At 37.8% G+C, this 15,121-nt stretch overlaps 1 protein-coding gene across 2 annotated transcripts; it reads left to right on the forward strand.

The window, feature by feature from the left end:
- Positions 1-1,902: 1,902 nt before the first annotated feature.
- Positions 1,903-14,178, forward strand: LOC124133473. Of its 2 annotated transcripts, none has more exons than XM_046497908.2 (5): positions 1,903-2,070; positions 2,927-3,103; positions 10,849-10,959; positions 13,017-13,170; positions 13,441-14,178. In XM_046497908.2, the coding sequence occupies exons 1-5, from the start codon at positions 1,948-1,950 to the stop codon at positions 13,536-13,538; spliced, it is 663 nt and encodes a 220-aa protein (XP_046353864.2). In that variant the 5' UTR covers positions 1,903-1,947; the 3' UTR covers positions 13,539-14,178. The 2 variants fall into 2 exon arrangements, with proteins under 2 accessions (XP_046353864.2, XP_046353863.2); XM_046497907.2 differs by having other exon boundaries at positions 1,916-2,070; positions 13,011-13,170.
- Positions 14,179-15,121: the final 943 nt, after the last annotated feature.

Consider the following 15,121-nt stretch of genomic DNA (forward strand, 5'->3'; position numbering starts at 1 on the left):
GACATGCATCAACTAAGTCAGCGAGCCCGACCAACCGATCCCGTTAGTCGCCTCTTTCGACAAGCATGGGTTGCTGAAGACCTATGCACATGTGTATATATGTATGTATGTATGTATGTATGTATGTGTGTGTGTGTGTGTGTGTGTGTGTGTGTGTGTGTTTGTGTGTGTCTGTGTGTGTGTGTCTGTGTGCCTGTGTGTCTGTGTCTGTGTCTGTGTCTACTAGTCCGGACTTATAAAGGTTTTATAGTTCTAGCTCATTGTGATACGTTACCGCAGTTTAACATGGATCCCCAACTCAGACACATATTTTGATTCCGAGAAGGCCAGTCCGTGTTGAATGTCATTAATGTCGAGCGCCAGGCTACAACTAGTAGCATTAACGTGTGTTTGGTATGACGCGGACGGGATCGAACCACGGACCTTCCACTCTCCGGGCAGACACTCTATGCATTAGACCACGGAGGCGGCCTCAAGCATGTATAGACGAGTACATACATGTACGTGACATTTCCCTATGATGTGATTAGAATCGATCAATCAACACTGATTTTAGTAGAGATTATTATGGGAGGAGTCTTACCACTTTTAATTATACATATTAATACTTTTAGACCTCCGTGTACCCACACTGTCATGATACACTTATAGTGTTCTCTAAAGTAGGTTTGACGTTTTAATCCCTATTCTGAAACGTGCGGCCCCTATTGCCAGTACATGACATGTCACAGACGAGTGGGTCATGTGCTTTGACGCACTGCACAGTTCAGAGACCCTCGAGCTACATGTTCTGTTTGTGATTGATGTTGAGAATGACGACGTGTTCTAATCAATCACGATCGAAAACAGGTACTACTGATACTACTGAACGAATGGAGCGACGTGTTGTCTATGGGCGACAGAAGTTCTTTTGTAATTCCCATGCATGACATGGTCAGAATAACTGAAGTAGCTTTTAGCAGCTCACCATTAAAAGTACATGCATATTACACGTGTTGGCATATTAACTACTATGAATTATGAACAGTTTTCGCGAACACCGGGCATCATCACTATTTGATAATGATTTATTAACAAATGCTTATGATAAAGTCAAATCGTACAATGGACTTTGCTTTTAGTAGAGATTTCTTATGATGATGGGATTTTGTGTGCCGCTTATTTATACAATATGTATATTGAAGGTTTTTCTGCGAGCGCCTGACAAAGTGTTTTGGTCTGTGTGAGAGAAATGCCTTAGATTCCAACAAAATGTATCTTTTTAACTTGGCTGATCCAAATCTCCACAGTGTATTTACATTCGAACATAAATTGTGAGGTGATTTAGTCATGAGGCTTTCACATATGTTTACAACAAAAGTACAAAATCTTGCTGGTGCATCAGTCAAGCACGTCCATCCACTTTTATGTGGTTATTAGTCACTGTGTAATTATTGAAATGCATTTCACCCCATGATCTAGTTTGTTTTAATTTATATCTGAGATGTTTCAGTACTATTCGTACAGTTGCGAGATTTAATGTTTCACTCACTTACTTCATATTACTATATACAGACAATAAATACATGGTGGACCTATCAATTTGAAAAGATAATGTCCTTTCTTTATTAAACAAATATCCACCATTTCCTTGCTTTGGATAAAACATTTCGACGAAGCACTTGTAAACTTGTAGCATTATGAATTAATTTAACAAGTGAGAAGAAATCATTGCCATTGCTCAAAGCATATGGGACAATTTATGTGAGACATGATGACAGATTTAACTGCGCCTGCGTCACAGCATATCCTCGTAATAATCACTCATGGAGAAAACGAGGTTGACAAACACACATTGTGACGTCAAGAGTGCCTTTGACCAATCTGTGTCAGTTCCGGCCAGACTTAATGACATAACTGCCCTCTGGTCATCGCAACAAACGCCATTGTCCAATCCGGGCGCTATAAATGTTCAAGGCAGGTTCAGTCGTGACTTCATCTCACACAACCATGAGGGTGACGGCAACACTGGCAGTCATGTTGGGGCTTGTGTTATGCAGCTGTATGGTTCAAGGTCAAACTCGGCAACAGGTAAAGATCTTTATGTTTTCAATAATTCGTCTTATGATTTTCCAATCCTTTATCTCGGAAATTACTCTTAGGAGTTCTCATTTTTTGAAACCTTGGAATGGGGATGTTTCAACAAGATAATTTTGCGCCAAATAAAGTAATTGTAAATCTCTACACACAAACATGCAGCCATTAAGGGGAGGAATAATACACCATCAGTACATTGCCGCGATATCGCTTCACTGCTGCTGACTGAGGCGACAAACAACAACACAACATATAAAAGGGTAGCGGAGTTTCCGAAGGACGATTGTGGCCTGATCTTAAAGTATCTCACCTAAAACATGAATGTCGAATTGTGATTGGCTTAGGCCCATTCTGTTGTTTTCAATGTACCCCAATAACACGTAAGGTGCATTTCTTATATTTCCCGCTCGGATTGCCGAACTGTGGTAACATACCAACCGCATTTGTATCTCGAACTGAGGATGTATTTACGAAATTTTAGAAATGAAATTATTAAATAAGTTTCTTTATTGCCATTGCTAATTTTCCAAAATGTTTAATTCTTACCGACTGAGATCATGGCATGCATACATAAGACATATATTAGGTGTGCAGTTAGAAAACTTCTTGGTCCTCTGGTTCCCCCGGTGACACAGGTTAATGTACCCTCAGTGTTAATTTAAGTTACTGGTGGACAACTTATAATATATGCCATTGGAATCATCTAGTCTAATGTAACTGTTGACACGATGCCCGGACATTTCTATTTTCACCACAAAGCATCCGTTGCAATGATGCTAATGTTAACATTGTAGATAAACATTTCACTAAAACATACAGCATTCAAAATTGAGTTGATTGTGTATTTCAGCGTCGCCGAGCAAAAGTTTTAAGAAGTAGATGGTCACGTGACATCGATACAAACGTAACCGTAAAGGAAGCGGCAGCCATTTTGAAGTCCAAAGAGAGAATATTTTTCCGATCCTCTGACAGACGGCTGACAGCTTTGAACATCACACGATCCTACTCCTACATCGACTACAGCAGCGTGAGTATATACACATCCTTATTTGGAAATAACTGATCATACTCTGATTTATCACGAGTTATATCACGGAACGTGAGCTTGATGTGAACATATCACGGCGCGTCAGCTTCATGTGAACAGTATTTCAGTTATACCACGGCACGTCAGCTTGACGTGTGATGTGAACAGTATTTCAGTTAGCTTTCACGTCAGCTTGATGTGTGGTGTAAACAGTATTTCAGTTATACCACGGCACGGCACGTCAGTTTGACGGGTGATGTGAACAGCATTTCAGTTATACCACGGCACGTCAGCTTGACGTGTGATGTGAACAGTATTTCAGTTATATTACGGCACGTCAGCTTGACATGTGATGTGAACAGTATTTCAGTTATATTACGGCACGTCAGCTTGACGTGTGGTGTAAACAGTATTTCAGTTATATTACGGCACGTCAGCTTGACGTGTGATGTGAACAGCATTTCAGTTATATTACGGCACGTCAGCTTGACGTGTGATGTGAACAGCATTTCAGTTATATTACGGCACGTCAGCTTGACGTGTGATGTGAACAGCATTTCAGTTATATTACGGCACGTCAGCTTGATGTATGATGTGAACAGTATTTCAGTTATATTACGGCACGTCAGCTTGATGTGTGGTGTGAACAGTATTTCAGTTATATCACGGCATGTGAGTTTGCTGTGAACAATATTTCAGCTATATTACGGCACGTCAGTTTGACGTGTGATGTGAACAGTATTTCATTTATATCACAGTGCGTCAGCTTGATGTGAAATTTTGACCTCTCTTTAGTCTGTACAAAGTTAGATCCTTACAATAACGGACACTACAGTATCCCAATCGGTACAACGCTTGTTCCGAACGATAAATAGCTCGATTTATCATCCAAAACTGGCTCCTACAGGAGATAACGCTTGGATGAGATCGAATGAAATTACATCACAATGCTTTGCAGACCATTGTGACATCACTGGTTACCATGACGTCACAATCAAATGACATCACTAATGGCTCAGCTACTGAAGCTGTTTGCAGTACTTTTCACACTGAAAACACTGCTAATTACTATCTACAAAATGAAAAAGTTGAAAGAATGATGTTGGATGATACATAAAATCTCACCCGAGTGTCTTTTGATATCAGATATATCAACACTCGTTGATAAAAGTGGCAAATATCCTCGGCAAGCCTCGGCATTTTTCCACTTTTATCAACTCGTGTTGATATATTTGATATCAAAAGACACTCGGGTGAGATTCTCTATATATTTGCGATGTTACCAATGATTTCGGCTTACCGATCTTCAAGTACTTTGCCCTCTACCAACACCCGAATAATTCAAAGGGCTACAATATCCACCACCAGTGAGCCATATTTAAAACAGTAACATTATGCGAAGCTAAAACAAAAATCTCTTTCTGTTCCCAAGTCATGACACTGAGTTTCGTAATATTAACTGCATATAAGTATTCTCTACATGTTTTTACTTCCCTCTATCACGACTGTCTGTTTATGTTTCATTTGCTCGTTACTACACAGGTCCTCGTAATACCCATTAGGACAGAACAAGGGCTGTTACGACGTAAATTGTAATAAAAAGGTAAATTGTAATACTTGCAGCAAATTGTAATAATTTTGACGTAAATTGTAATAACAACGTAAATTGTAATAAAATTTGACGTAAATTGTAATACGCAAATTGTAATAAAAATTGACATAAATTGTAATAATCTCAACTTGCGGTAAAATGTAATAACTTTTTACGTAAATTGTTATAACCTTATAAGTTTAGTGTCAAAGGCATTAAAAGACTAGAACCTATCCTTGTCAGGGTTGGTACAGGGTTTATCGTACAATCGTCATTAAAGTATGGGTTTTGGGGAGGATTGAGGTCGTTATCGTACATTGTTGTATAATTATATGTATATATAAACGCATTGGAATTTCATTTCTATGGTTGCCCAGAAGAGGATTAATTACTAGAATGAACTTAGTTTTCTTATTTATTTGAGAAATACTCCTTGTGTTTTGTACTTAATTGTAATTTATATATCCTATTGACGATTTTCATCATAATTGTTCATATTTAACCTAATGGAATCATATTTCAATTGGTAAAGTAGGTAGTAATATACACAATGGAATAATTATAACGTAACAAACTTACACAACTATATTGATGTATGAATGTGGAAAGTCTGACTTTTACTGACTGAAGCAAATTTATTTATTTTGCAACTGTATGTTTGTACAGATTTTATGCGGAGAGGGGTTTACTAAGTTGCAAGAACTTGTCCCCATTACAATTCTGATTTTGTGAATAAAATATGTTTAAACTAAACTAAACTAGCAAATGGATGGCATGTCATTCTGCAGTAGTCTGTGTGCAAGCTGATTTATACATGTTCATATACATAATATCAATTTATTATTATTCAAGTTTCAATTTTTTTAACGTTGCTCGGAGGATGTAAAGCAAATAATGACAATGTCCTGGGCGATGTACATGTAGATATGTGAACCCGCAAGGACTACCTTTATCAATTATTTTACGTGCAGCTTGTGTCATGTCTGTATTGTTAGAATGATACTCTAGCAACTGTACACATCGAAATTTATGACTGAAAGATCCACCCTCGGGTTAAAAATGATGGATTCGATAGGTAGGTCTATTCGACAAATAGGTTAATTGTTTTATCATCCAATACTAGCTTAGCTAGGAGTCCATTGCAATAACGTTGAGTGACGAGTTACCGAAGAGAGCTCTGTGCAACCGGACCCTGAAATTATGTCGATTTGCATTGGAGGTTTACTTAATTTGATAAGGAGCACATGACCGTTTCCTTGAAACAAACGAGACAATTCAATCGTATTTATACATTATATTTTGACGAAGAATTCAAATTTCAACAAATGAGTGTCAGATCTCCTGTGCAATGTCAAAGGAAAAAACCAGTCGTCAGCAAATGCAGCATAGATTTCCCATGCATGGGAAAGGAGAATACTGAATACATAAAATTATATACAATGTTTTTATTAATATCAAAAGAGGGGCGTGGATATTCTTTACCTACATTGCATATACTATTAGATATTGAGTACTCTCGATCTCTGTGAACTTCTCACAGATAAAGAAATAATAATAAATAAATGCAAACCATGTTAACTTATGCAATATTTGTAGCAATGTATGATTAACATATGGATCATTAATATAACATAAAATATTTCCTTTCATAGGAAGAAGTATATTTAATGAAATAAATGAATAAATGTAACTGTCTGGATTCCTTTCACATGTCATGAAGAACTAACAACAACTTACTGACAACTTTTGCTGGGATAAAAACTCCTTGCCCCAACAAGAAAAACAGAATCCATCATGATAACGGCACGAAATCATAATTCAAAGCATACACAAATAATATCCGGTATCTTCGGGCATGTCTTGTTGAGTTTCAAAGAGCATCAGAATGTATAATTAATTTGTTGCAATCAATTATTGCTGAAATATATCTATTTTGATCAAAATTGAAAGGATGGAAAATCTATAATGCAAAGGGTTTTGTCACTAACGTAAATATTCTCTTTGACCTTATACGAAGAGTATTCTAAGATCATTAAACTCGGCAATCGTTGGTGGATTGCGCAAAGCAACCTTGATACCAAATTTGGTACCTCACGTATAATGCGGTACATAATTTTCATAATTTTTCATAAGTTATCACTAATTTGTGACATATAGACGGACAAAAATTACCTCAGAGGATAATCTTCTCTGGGGGTTTAAGAGGATTAAAATAATTCCAGCTAACATCAAGCACTGTAATAAAATATTGAAATTATGGCATACCTTCTTAACAATGCAATGAAAAGAATAGTGACTAGCTAAGAAACCAAATTATATGTATGTGTGTATGTATGTATGTATGTATGTATGTATGTATGTATGTATGTATGTATGTATGTATGTATGTATGTATGTATGTATGTATGTATGTATGTATGTATGTATTAGTGGTGTAACGATACGGCGATACAGTATTGTATCCCGATGCACAGCCCACGATACGATGCATCGATTTGGAAAGCATGTATCGCGATACATACGATATTTTCATAACAGCAGTTATACCTACCGTATTTTCTTGAGTATAGTGCGCACTTTTTTCCTAAAAACACAGCTGTGTAGAAGGGGTTGCTCATTGTACACGAATTAATGAGTTTTGATGTTTTTCCCCCATGGAAAGACATTACCGTGAGCACGTAACCCCGGAAATACCATGTCAACAAATCCATACTGAAGTTCGCAAATTATTCATGTAATTACACTGTCTGGCTATAAAAAAAGTGTTCTTTGAATATCTGGACTCATGTTTGTAACTTATTTCATTAATTTTATTCAAAATTCCTTTTAATATTGTTATAATTAATTTCGGCGAAATCGTGTGTGAAGCGATCGGAAGATCGCACAACTCACCGTTATTAACAGCAACCCCCGGTCAGATTACCGCTATTGACGCCTTGAAAGGAATTTTAGTTGACAGAGAATGGATACATATATCATAAATGCCATACTTTGATTCGTCAAAAGTCAGATTTGTTTTTGTTGGACGATTATATGTCAACACATAATTCTCGCGATCACGCGATCACGTGCACGGGAGCCTTGACGGTGTCTGGTCAGACTGGTTCCATGTAAAAAATAATACCCGGCAATAGCGATCAGCTGCTTCGCTTAGGGTTATTATTATTTTAAATATGTTTAGTAAAAGCTGCATCTAAATTAACAATATATTGGAATATATTATTCCTGATAAAAAAATAGTTTTAGATACAACTTTTGCCGATCCTTGCATTAAAATACTGAAAAGTTCTATCATTGGGTGTGTCTTGCCCGAATCACCGGTAGATTCCAAGAAAACGTGTGTACATGTACAGCTGATTGCTGTGTCCGGCTTAGTTTACGAGAAAATACACAAGGTAATCTTAATCCCTGGATATAAAACAATGCCTAGCTGAACAAAAAATACAATTTAAACGGTAAATCAACATGTCTGGTGATTTTTTATCTCAAATTTCGAATTTGTACTAACGAAGTTTCTCATCACCCGTTCGTTTGCCGGACTTCGCTGAAGGGGTACGGTGTAATTTTTTTCTGCGCATAATATTCATATTTCTTTTTTTCCAAAATATTGAACCCGCTAGAGGGGCGTGCGCATTATACATCGGTGCGCACTATACTCAAGAAAATAGATGAAATACATGGGCGGATACAGCTTTTTTGAAAAGGGGGGGTGCACAATTAAGATCTATTTATTATTGTCTTTGGTGGTAATTTATACAGAAATAAAGATTTTTTTCTAAATAAAAAGGTGTGTGTGTGTTGGGGTGGGTGGGGGTGGGGTGTGTGTGCGCCCATGAAATACTTTAACAGTTTCAAAGCCAGTTTGTTGTTTCAGTAAAACATACTGTATTGCTGACAATTTACTATAACAGTAAATAAACACCTTATATCTTCTTCAACTGTACTTGTCACATATTTTAGATAGCAGAAAGACAGCAACTTGGCTTAGCTTGTACCAGTAAACACTGTATCGTGATACGTATCGTATCGCGACCCCTGTATCGGGATACGTATCGTATCGCGACCCTCCCGTATCGTTACACCTCTAGTATGTATGTATGTATGTATGTATGTATGTATGTATGTATGTATGTATGTATGTATGTATGTATGTATGTATGTATGTATGTATGTATGTGTGTATGTATGTATGTATGTATGCCAGTAAATACGACCGCTATATGTCATTGGTATCAGATCTATGACTGCACTTCTACATATAGTTCCAAGTGAAAGATGAGTGACACTACTTTGTGAGAGGTCCCACAAAAATGCTGATACGAGCAATTAAAGGTTATTCAAAATGTAGCAAATGAACAAAGTAAGATACGAGATCGTATTTTAAAAGATAAAATAGAAACACAAACCTGTAGATATACTCCGAACAGTTGGAGTACATATATATACAAAGGTACAAAACTGTTTAGAAAAGGTTGGTACAGCATTTATCGTACAATCGTCATTAAATATGACTTAGTGTGGGGTGTGAGAACTTTTTGAAACTTGATATATAGAACATTGTTGTTTATATATATGGAGTGTTATTTCTGTAGGTTAAGTACGTTGTTATCAACACAATGTATTAATATATAAAAATATTTGTTTGGGATGCTTTCCTTGCATTTAAAGTGTGTTAGCAGTAGTTGAAAATAGCGATTCAGCATGAAACCAAATTTGAAATGGGGTGAAACAGTTGTTACATAGTGTATGAAATACCCTCTGAAGACATATATTGCAGTCTCAAATTTAGAAGTTTTAACTCAATATCAGAAAAAAAAGTGATAAGGGTAGGCAATTAGAACAATCGGAGCAAAATATAATTTGACTTTTTGGTAAGTCACCAGTCATTTCATTGGTATTTTAAGAGAGTATGTTATTACAGTGCTTGACGTTAGCCTAAATTACTTTAATCCTCTTAATCTTTCAGAGGAGGTTATGTTTTCAGGGGATTATTGTACGTATATATTTCGTATCAAGGTTTCTTGGCGCAATCCACCAACGATTGTCGAGTTTTATGATCTTCAAGTACGTTTCAAGGTCAAAGAGAAAATTTACTTTAGTGGCAATCATATTTTCATTATTCATTTTCAATTCCTTTCCATTTGGATACAAGCAGATATATTTCAGCAATTGATTGCAAGAAATTTAAGATAATTCGTATACTCTTTGCAACTGTACAAGAGTTATCCGAAGATACCGGATGTTATTTGTGTATGCACGGGATCTGTCAACTCATTTGTTGTGTTTGAATTCTTCGTCAAAATATAAATATGATTAAATTCCCTCGTTTGTTTCAAGAAAAGGATCATGTACTCCTTATCAACTCGTATAGCGTTTCCACTGAAAATCGACACACTGGTTGATCAGCCTGTGTTTGTACACTTCGTCATCACTCGTTCAGTCGTGTCGAACTGGTCAACGTACTGTTGAAGCAAGTCATGCAAAAAACATCTTGAATAGCCTTATAAGAGAATTGAACAATATGTCTCAATTAAGTTATTTGTCGAATATACGGTTGTGTAACCCATCATTTTGAACCCGAGGATGGATCTTTCAGTCATTTAAATTTATCGATGTTGACACCACCCTTTAATGACGATTGTACGATAAAGGCTATACCAACCATCCCTAACTTAACAGTTTTGTACGTTTGTCATCATACACAGTATTACTCGAATTGTACATGTGAAACGCAAGCTCAACTGACAAAGATCATTTCTAGTCAATTGGCGTCTTGGACACTACGGTAGTAAGGTTATTACAATTTACGTAAGAATTTATTACATTTTACCGCAAGTAGAGATTATTACAATTTACGTCAATTTTTATTACAATTTGCGTATTACAATTTACGTCAAATATCATTACAATTTACGTTGTTATTACAATTTACGTCAAAATTATTACAATTTGCTGCAAGTGTTACAATTTACCTTTTTATTACAATTTACGTCGTAACAAGGGCATATCTACCTGTTAAGTCCCACCTCCTTCAGTCTACGGCTACTGGATGACGTGGTACCCCTTTTGGCAGGAACGCTGTTTGTACCCAAATGTTGCTTGTGTTCCACCTAAAACGTTGGTAACATGGAAATGACAATTCTATTTGCTACAGGACATGGTGGTGACTAAAGCCTACGTGTCAGGGAGCCGGAAGTGCATCGTCCTCCCAGGAAATATCACCGAGGACTTCAATACCACCATGACTGACATACTGGCCAGGAAGGTGAGTTGTGTGTTGAGGGGCGGGGTGAGGGATGGGGTTGTGTGTCTGGGGGTGGGGGGTGTGGGGGTGAGGATGCAGATGTAGGGACATCTTGATGCAAGATAGGACTGAGGATGCAGATGTAGGGACATCTTGATGCAAGATAGGACTGAGGATGCAGATGTAGGGACATCTTGATGCAAGATAGGACTGAGGATGCAGATGTAGGGACATCTTGATGCAAGATAGGACTGAGGATGCAGATGTAGGGACATCTTGATGCAAGATATGACTGAGGATGCAGATGTAGGGACATCTTGATGCAAGATAGGACTGAGGATGGAGGTGTAGGGACATCTTGATGCAAGATAGGACTGAGGATGCAGATGTAGGGACATCTTGATGCAAGATAGGACTGAGGATGCAGATGTAGGGACATCTTGATGCAAGATAGGACTGAGGATGCAGATGTAGGGACATCTTGATGCAAGATAGGACTGAGGATGCAGATGTAGGGACATCTTGATGCAAGATAGGACTGAGGATGCAGATGTAGGGACATCTTGATGCAAGATAGGACTGAGGATGCAGATGTAGGGACATCTTGATGCAAGATAGGACAGAGGATGCAGATGTAGGGACATCTTGATGCAAGATATGACTGAGGATGCAGATGTAGGGACATCTTGATGCAAGATAGGACTGAGGATGGAGGTGTAGGGACATCTTGATGCAAGATATGACTGAGGATGCAGATGTAGGGACATCTTGATGCAAGATAGGACTGAGGATGCAGATGTAGGGACATCTTGATGCAAGATAGGACTGAGGATGCAGATGTAGGGACATCTTGATGCAAGATAGGACTGTGGATGCAGATGTAGGGACATCTTGATGCACGATAGGACTGAGGATGGAGGTGTTGAACCATCCATGTCCGTGTGATCTTATTTGTTGTATGAGCTATTAATGTTATCGTCCATACCAACATGGTTTAGAAATGTTGTTTTCTTATTTGAAAGCCGGATTGGTAAACAAGCAAACACTTATTTATATAAATACCGCTCCTGGAAAACAGATCATCATAAGTACCTGTGGGGGTCGTTAAAAGAGCCCACACATTCGTTAAAAGTATGGCTATGTCGCGTCATTCTGTATACAACACAGCCCTGACAAGACAAACCTGTGTCTTAAAAAATAAGAAGACATTAATGCAACGATGAAACACAACACGCAAAATCACAGATTCCGCGAGCAAATCCTCGTTTTAGGCATATCTTATACACTTAGTAATTATATGACCTGCTTTCTCCCGGCAACGGGAAGAAGTCGCTGAAGTTAATTTACATGTAGTATGTGACTGGGTGAATCAACAAGTGGACTTTTAAAAAAAAAAATTAATTTTTTTTTATATTTTTTTTTTTTTTTGGGGGGGTGGGGGGGTGGGGGGGTGGGGGGGATTGGTTGGGGGCCGAATGTCAAGTTAAAGCAGATCTGATGGATTTCAGCAATTACGACAATGGCAAAAGCCAAACAAGGGAAACGACATGAACAACATGGACCAAGGAAATGATTAGTTAGAAATTGTCATAAAAGCGTGATTGATCGTTAATCAAGTGACGCATCAATTAAAATCAACTATGTTAAGTGGTTCACACAGTGAAACCTCTTTAAACACGCAATAAATCATGAGGAGTTACCCGTTCTTTCGAGACAAACGGAGTACTCACAAAAAGCATAGAACTGAGAATGATTCTATCGCAGGAATTTTGCATTAAATATTGTATGGGTTTTGTGGTAATGATGTTTCACATTTTTGCGAACACCTGGTGTCATCACTGATTCTCATATGGATTCAATGGAATCTGTTTCGGGAAACTGATCGAAACTGCTTGTACTCTGAACTGTCTGTCTGTTGAGAAAGTGGACACTTGACGACCGAATCCGATACAATTAGCTTAGACATTGGTGCATTTCATTACAGACATGTTTTACTCTACATATTCCTGCGCCATTGGTGTCTGGAACGCCTACTTAATCTCACAGGCACTTATTTCACCTTTTTTTCTCAGAAACAGAGGTTGAATGAGACAGTTGAAATTGGCCAGTTTGCGATGACGTCAGACATTGCCATGACCCCTCCGGAGAGAGAAGCCTTTCAGACTGCCAGTCCTTATCTTGCTAGGAAATGTCGCAACATGGATATCCTCAACGCAACAGCACCTGCGACGGGTGAGTGTGTGCCCAACGAGTAGTGTTAGGATATCCGATATTTCTAAAAACAATTAGCATCTGCCAAAACTGTACTAAGAATATGTTGTAAACGAAAACTGTTACTTAATGTTTCTATTTTTTCGTATAGTAAATGTTCTCATCATACATTCAATGCTCTAAAATCTAAAATATTGATATTTAAAACATACATCGGATGTATAAACACTATAATGGTGACATCGTCATTTCTCTGCCCAAATACAACACGAGTATGTTTTTGCGTTTCAGATATGACAGACATCCTGGATAAATTTCCATTGACTTTACTAACTGTCGGAGGAAGCGTCACCATCTACGTCAGTTCCACTTTACATGCCTTGTCATGAAGATGACAGAGGGTCACATTCACCTGTGAACTGTGTGTGTATGATATGTGATGCGTTGTGGTAATACTGTTAAAACAGGCCTAGTTTTAGAATTTGACCTCATGGTCGATGTTTCAGTTACAAAGGATGAGCAGCGTATAAAGATTGTGTTCACGTTATACCTGAAATGAACGTGAATATATTTGCATAAAGCTTATGATCACGTTTGCGATGTCGATGAATTTGGTGATCTTTCGGTGGTAATTTATATTCATATAAGCGGCCTTGAGAAGCATTGAGACAATCGAGGTTTCGAGACGTACAGAACAGAAAAGATGTCAGATCTACATCTGTCTACGAGACACAATGTCAGTGGCTAGTGGTGTTACTAGTACACAGGTTGTTTGAAACAGTTTGTACTTTGAAATGTGAAGGGCACTGTATAAAAATCACACTGAAACTGTCCAATTCTTAAGTATAAAAGTAATCGGACTGAAAACTGGTTGTTTTTTCCTTCAATCGAGTGGAGTGTTTTAGGTCATGACCATCAGCAGAAGCCGATTGTAACGCACTTTTAAGCTAAAACCAGCAAGTTTTTGAACCAAGGAGACATACTCTCTTCATGTCTATACTGTCCTCTACTGACCAAATCACCATGGGTCAAAAACTTGCTCGTGTTCAAATAAAAAGATAACACTTACTCAATGACTCTTACAAGAGGTTTGCAGATTCATATGTGCTTTACGTGTGCAATTGGTGTTGTTATAAATCCAAAAGATGCAAATGTTGAAGAGAAAAACCTATTCACATTCGTCTGAACACCTCTGAAACATTTCACATCCACTTCTTGACCGTTTGTTCATTTCGTACACAAGGCATGTCAAACCACGTCCTTTCCATCATTTTAATGTACAGTTTACATGTTGATACTTACACTGTAGATTGTGAGATGCAAATAAAGACTAAAACAAAATTGCTTTCTGTTGCTTACCCTTCTATGCCGACAGATCAATGTCACCCCTTATCAATAGACTTGATGATGGTTCAGACTTTTTTGTATCAAGATAATAAAAAAACATCTCCGCCAGAGAAGTATCAGTCTCGATTATCTACCGAGGCGAAAAGGCAAAATTGTGGAAACAATTACATGAATGGATCACTGAAAATCAGTGATGACACCAGGTGTTCGCGAAAATAGCAATAAGTCAGGTCCTGGAACACAGGGACCTGTGCATAATCCCTGAAATCTGGGTAAGTATTTTCTGACGAATATCGAATGTTGGAAACAGTTGTTGTGGTACTTAAACATACTTGAGTCATGTTGTTATTGTATTCAGGGTCGGTGTGCCTTGTGTAACGGCATGTGAGCATATCGTGTGATAGGAAGCCTAGTTACACAATTGACAACTCCGTGACGCGTCACACGTGAATTATGACCTTGAGGCACAAGCATGTTTGTCACGTGGAGGGTAACGTGTTCCATTGTTCCCAGCGACTACACAAAATTGTAACAATATTATATCATGTCATACTGTCTGAGGAAAGCATAACGTATGCACATCGGAGACGTTTCAGTCACCATAACGTAACGTTACTATGTTGAC

The sequence above is a fragment of the Haliotis rufescens genome, unplaced genomic scaffold, assembly GCF_023055435.1.
Source record: "Haliotis rufescens isolate VD_foot unplaced genomic scaffold, xgHalRufe1.0.p SCAF_21, whole genome shotgun sequence".
In the NCBI taxonomy this organism is placed as follows: Eukaryota; Metazoa; Mollusca; class Gastropoda; order Lepetellida; family Haliotidae; genus Haliotis; species Haliotis rufescens.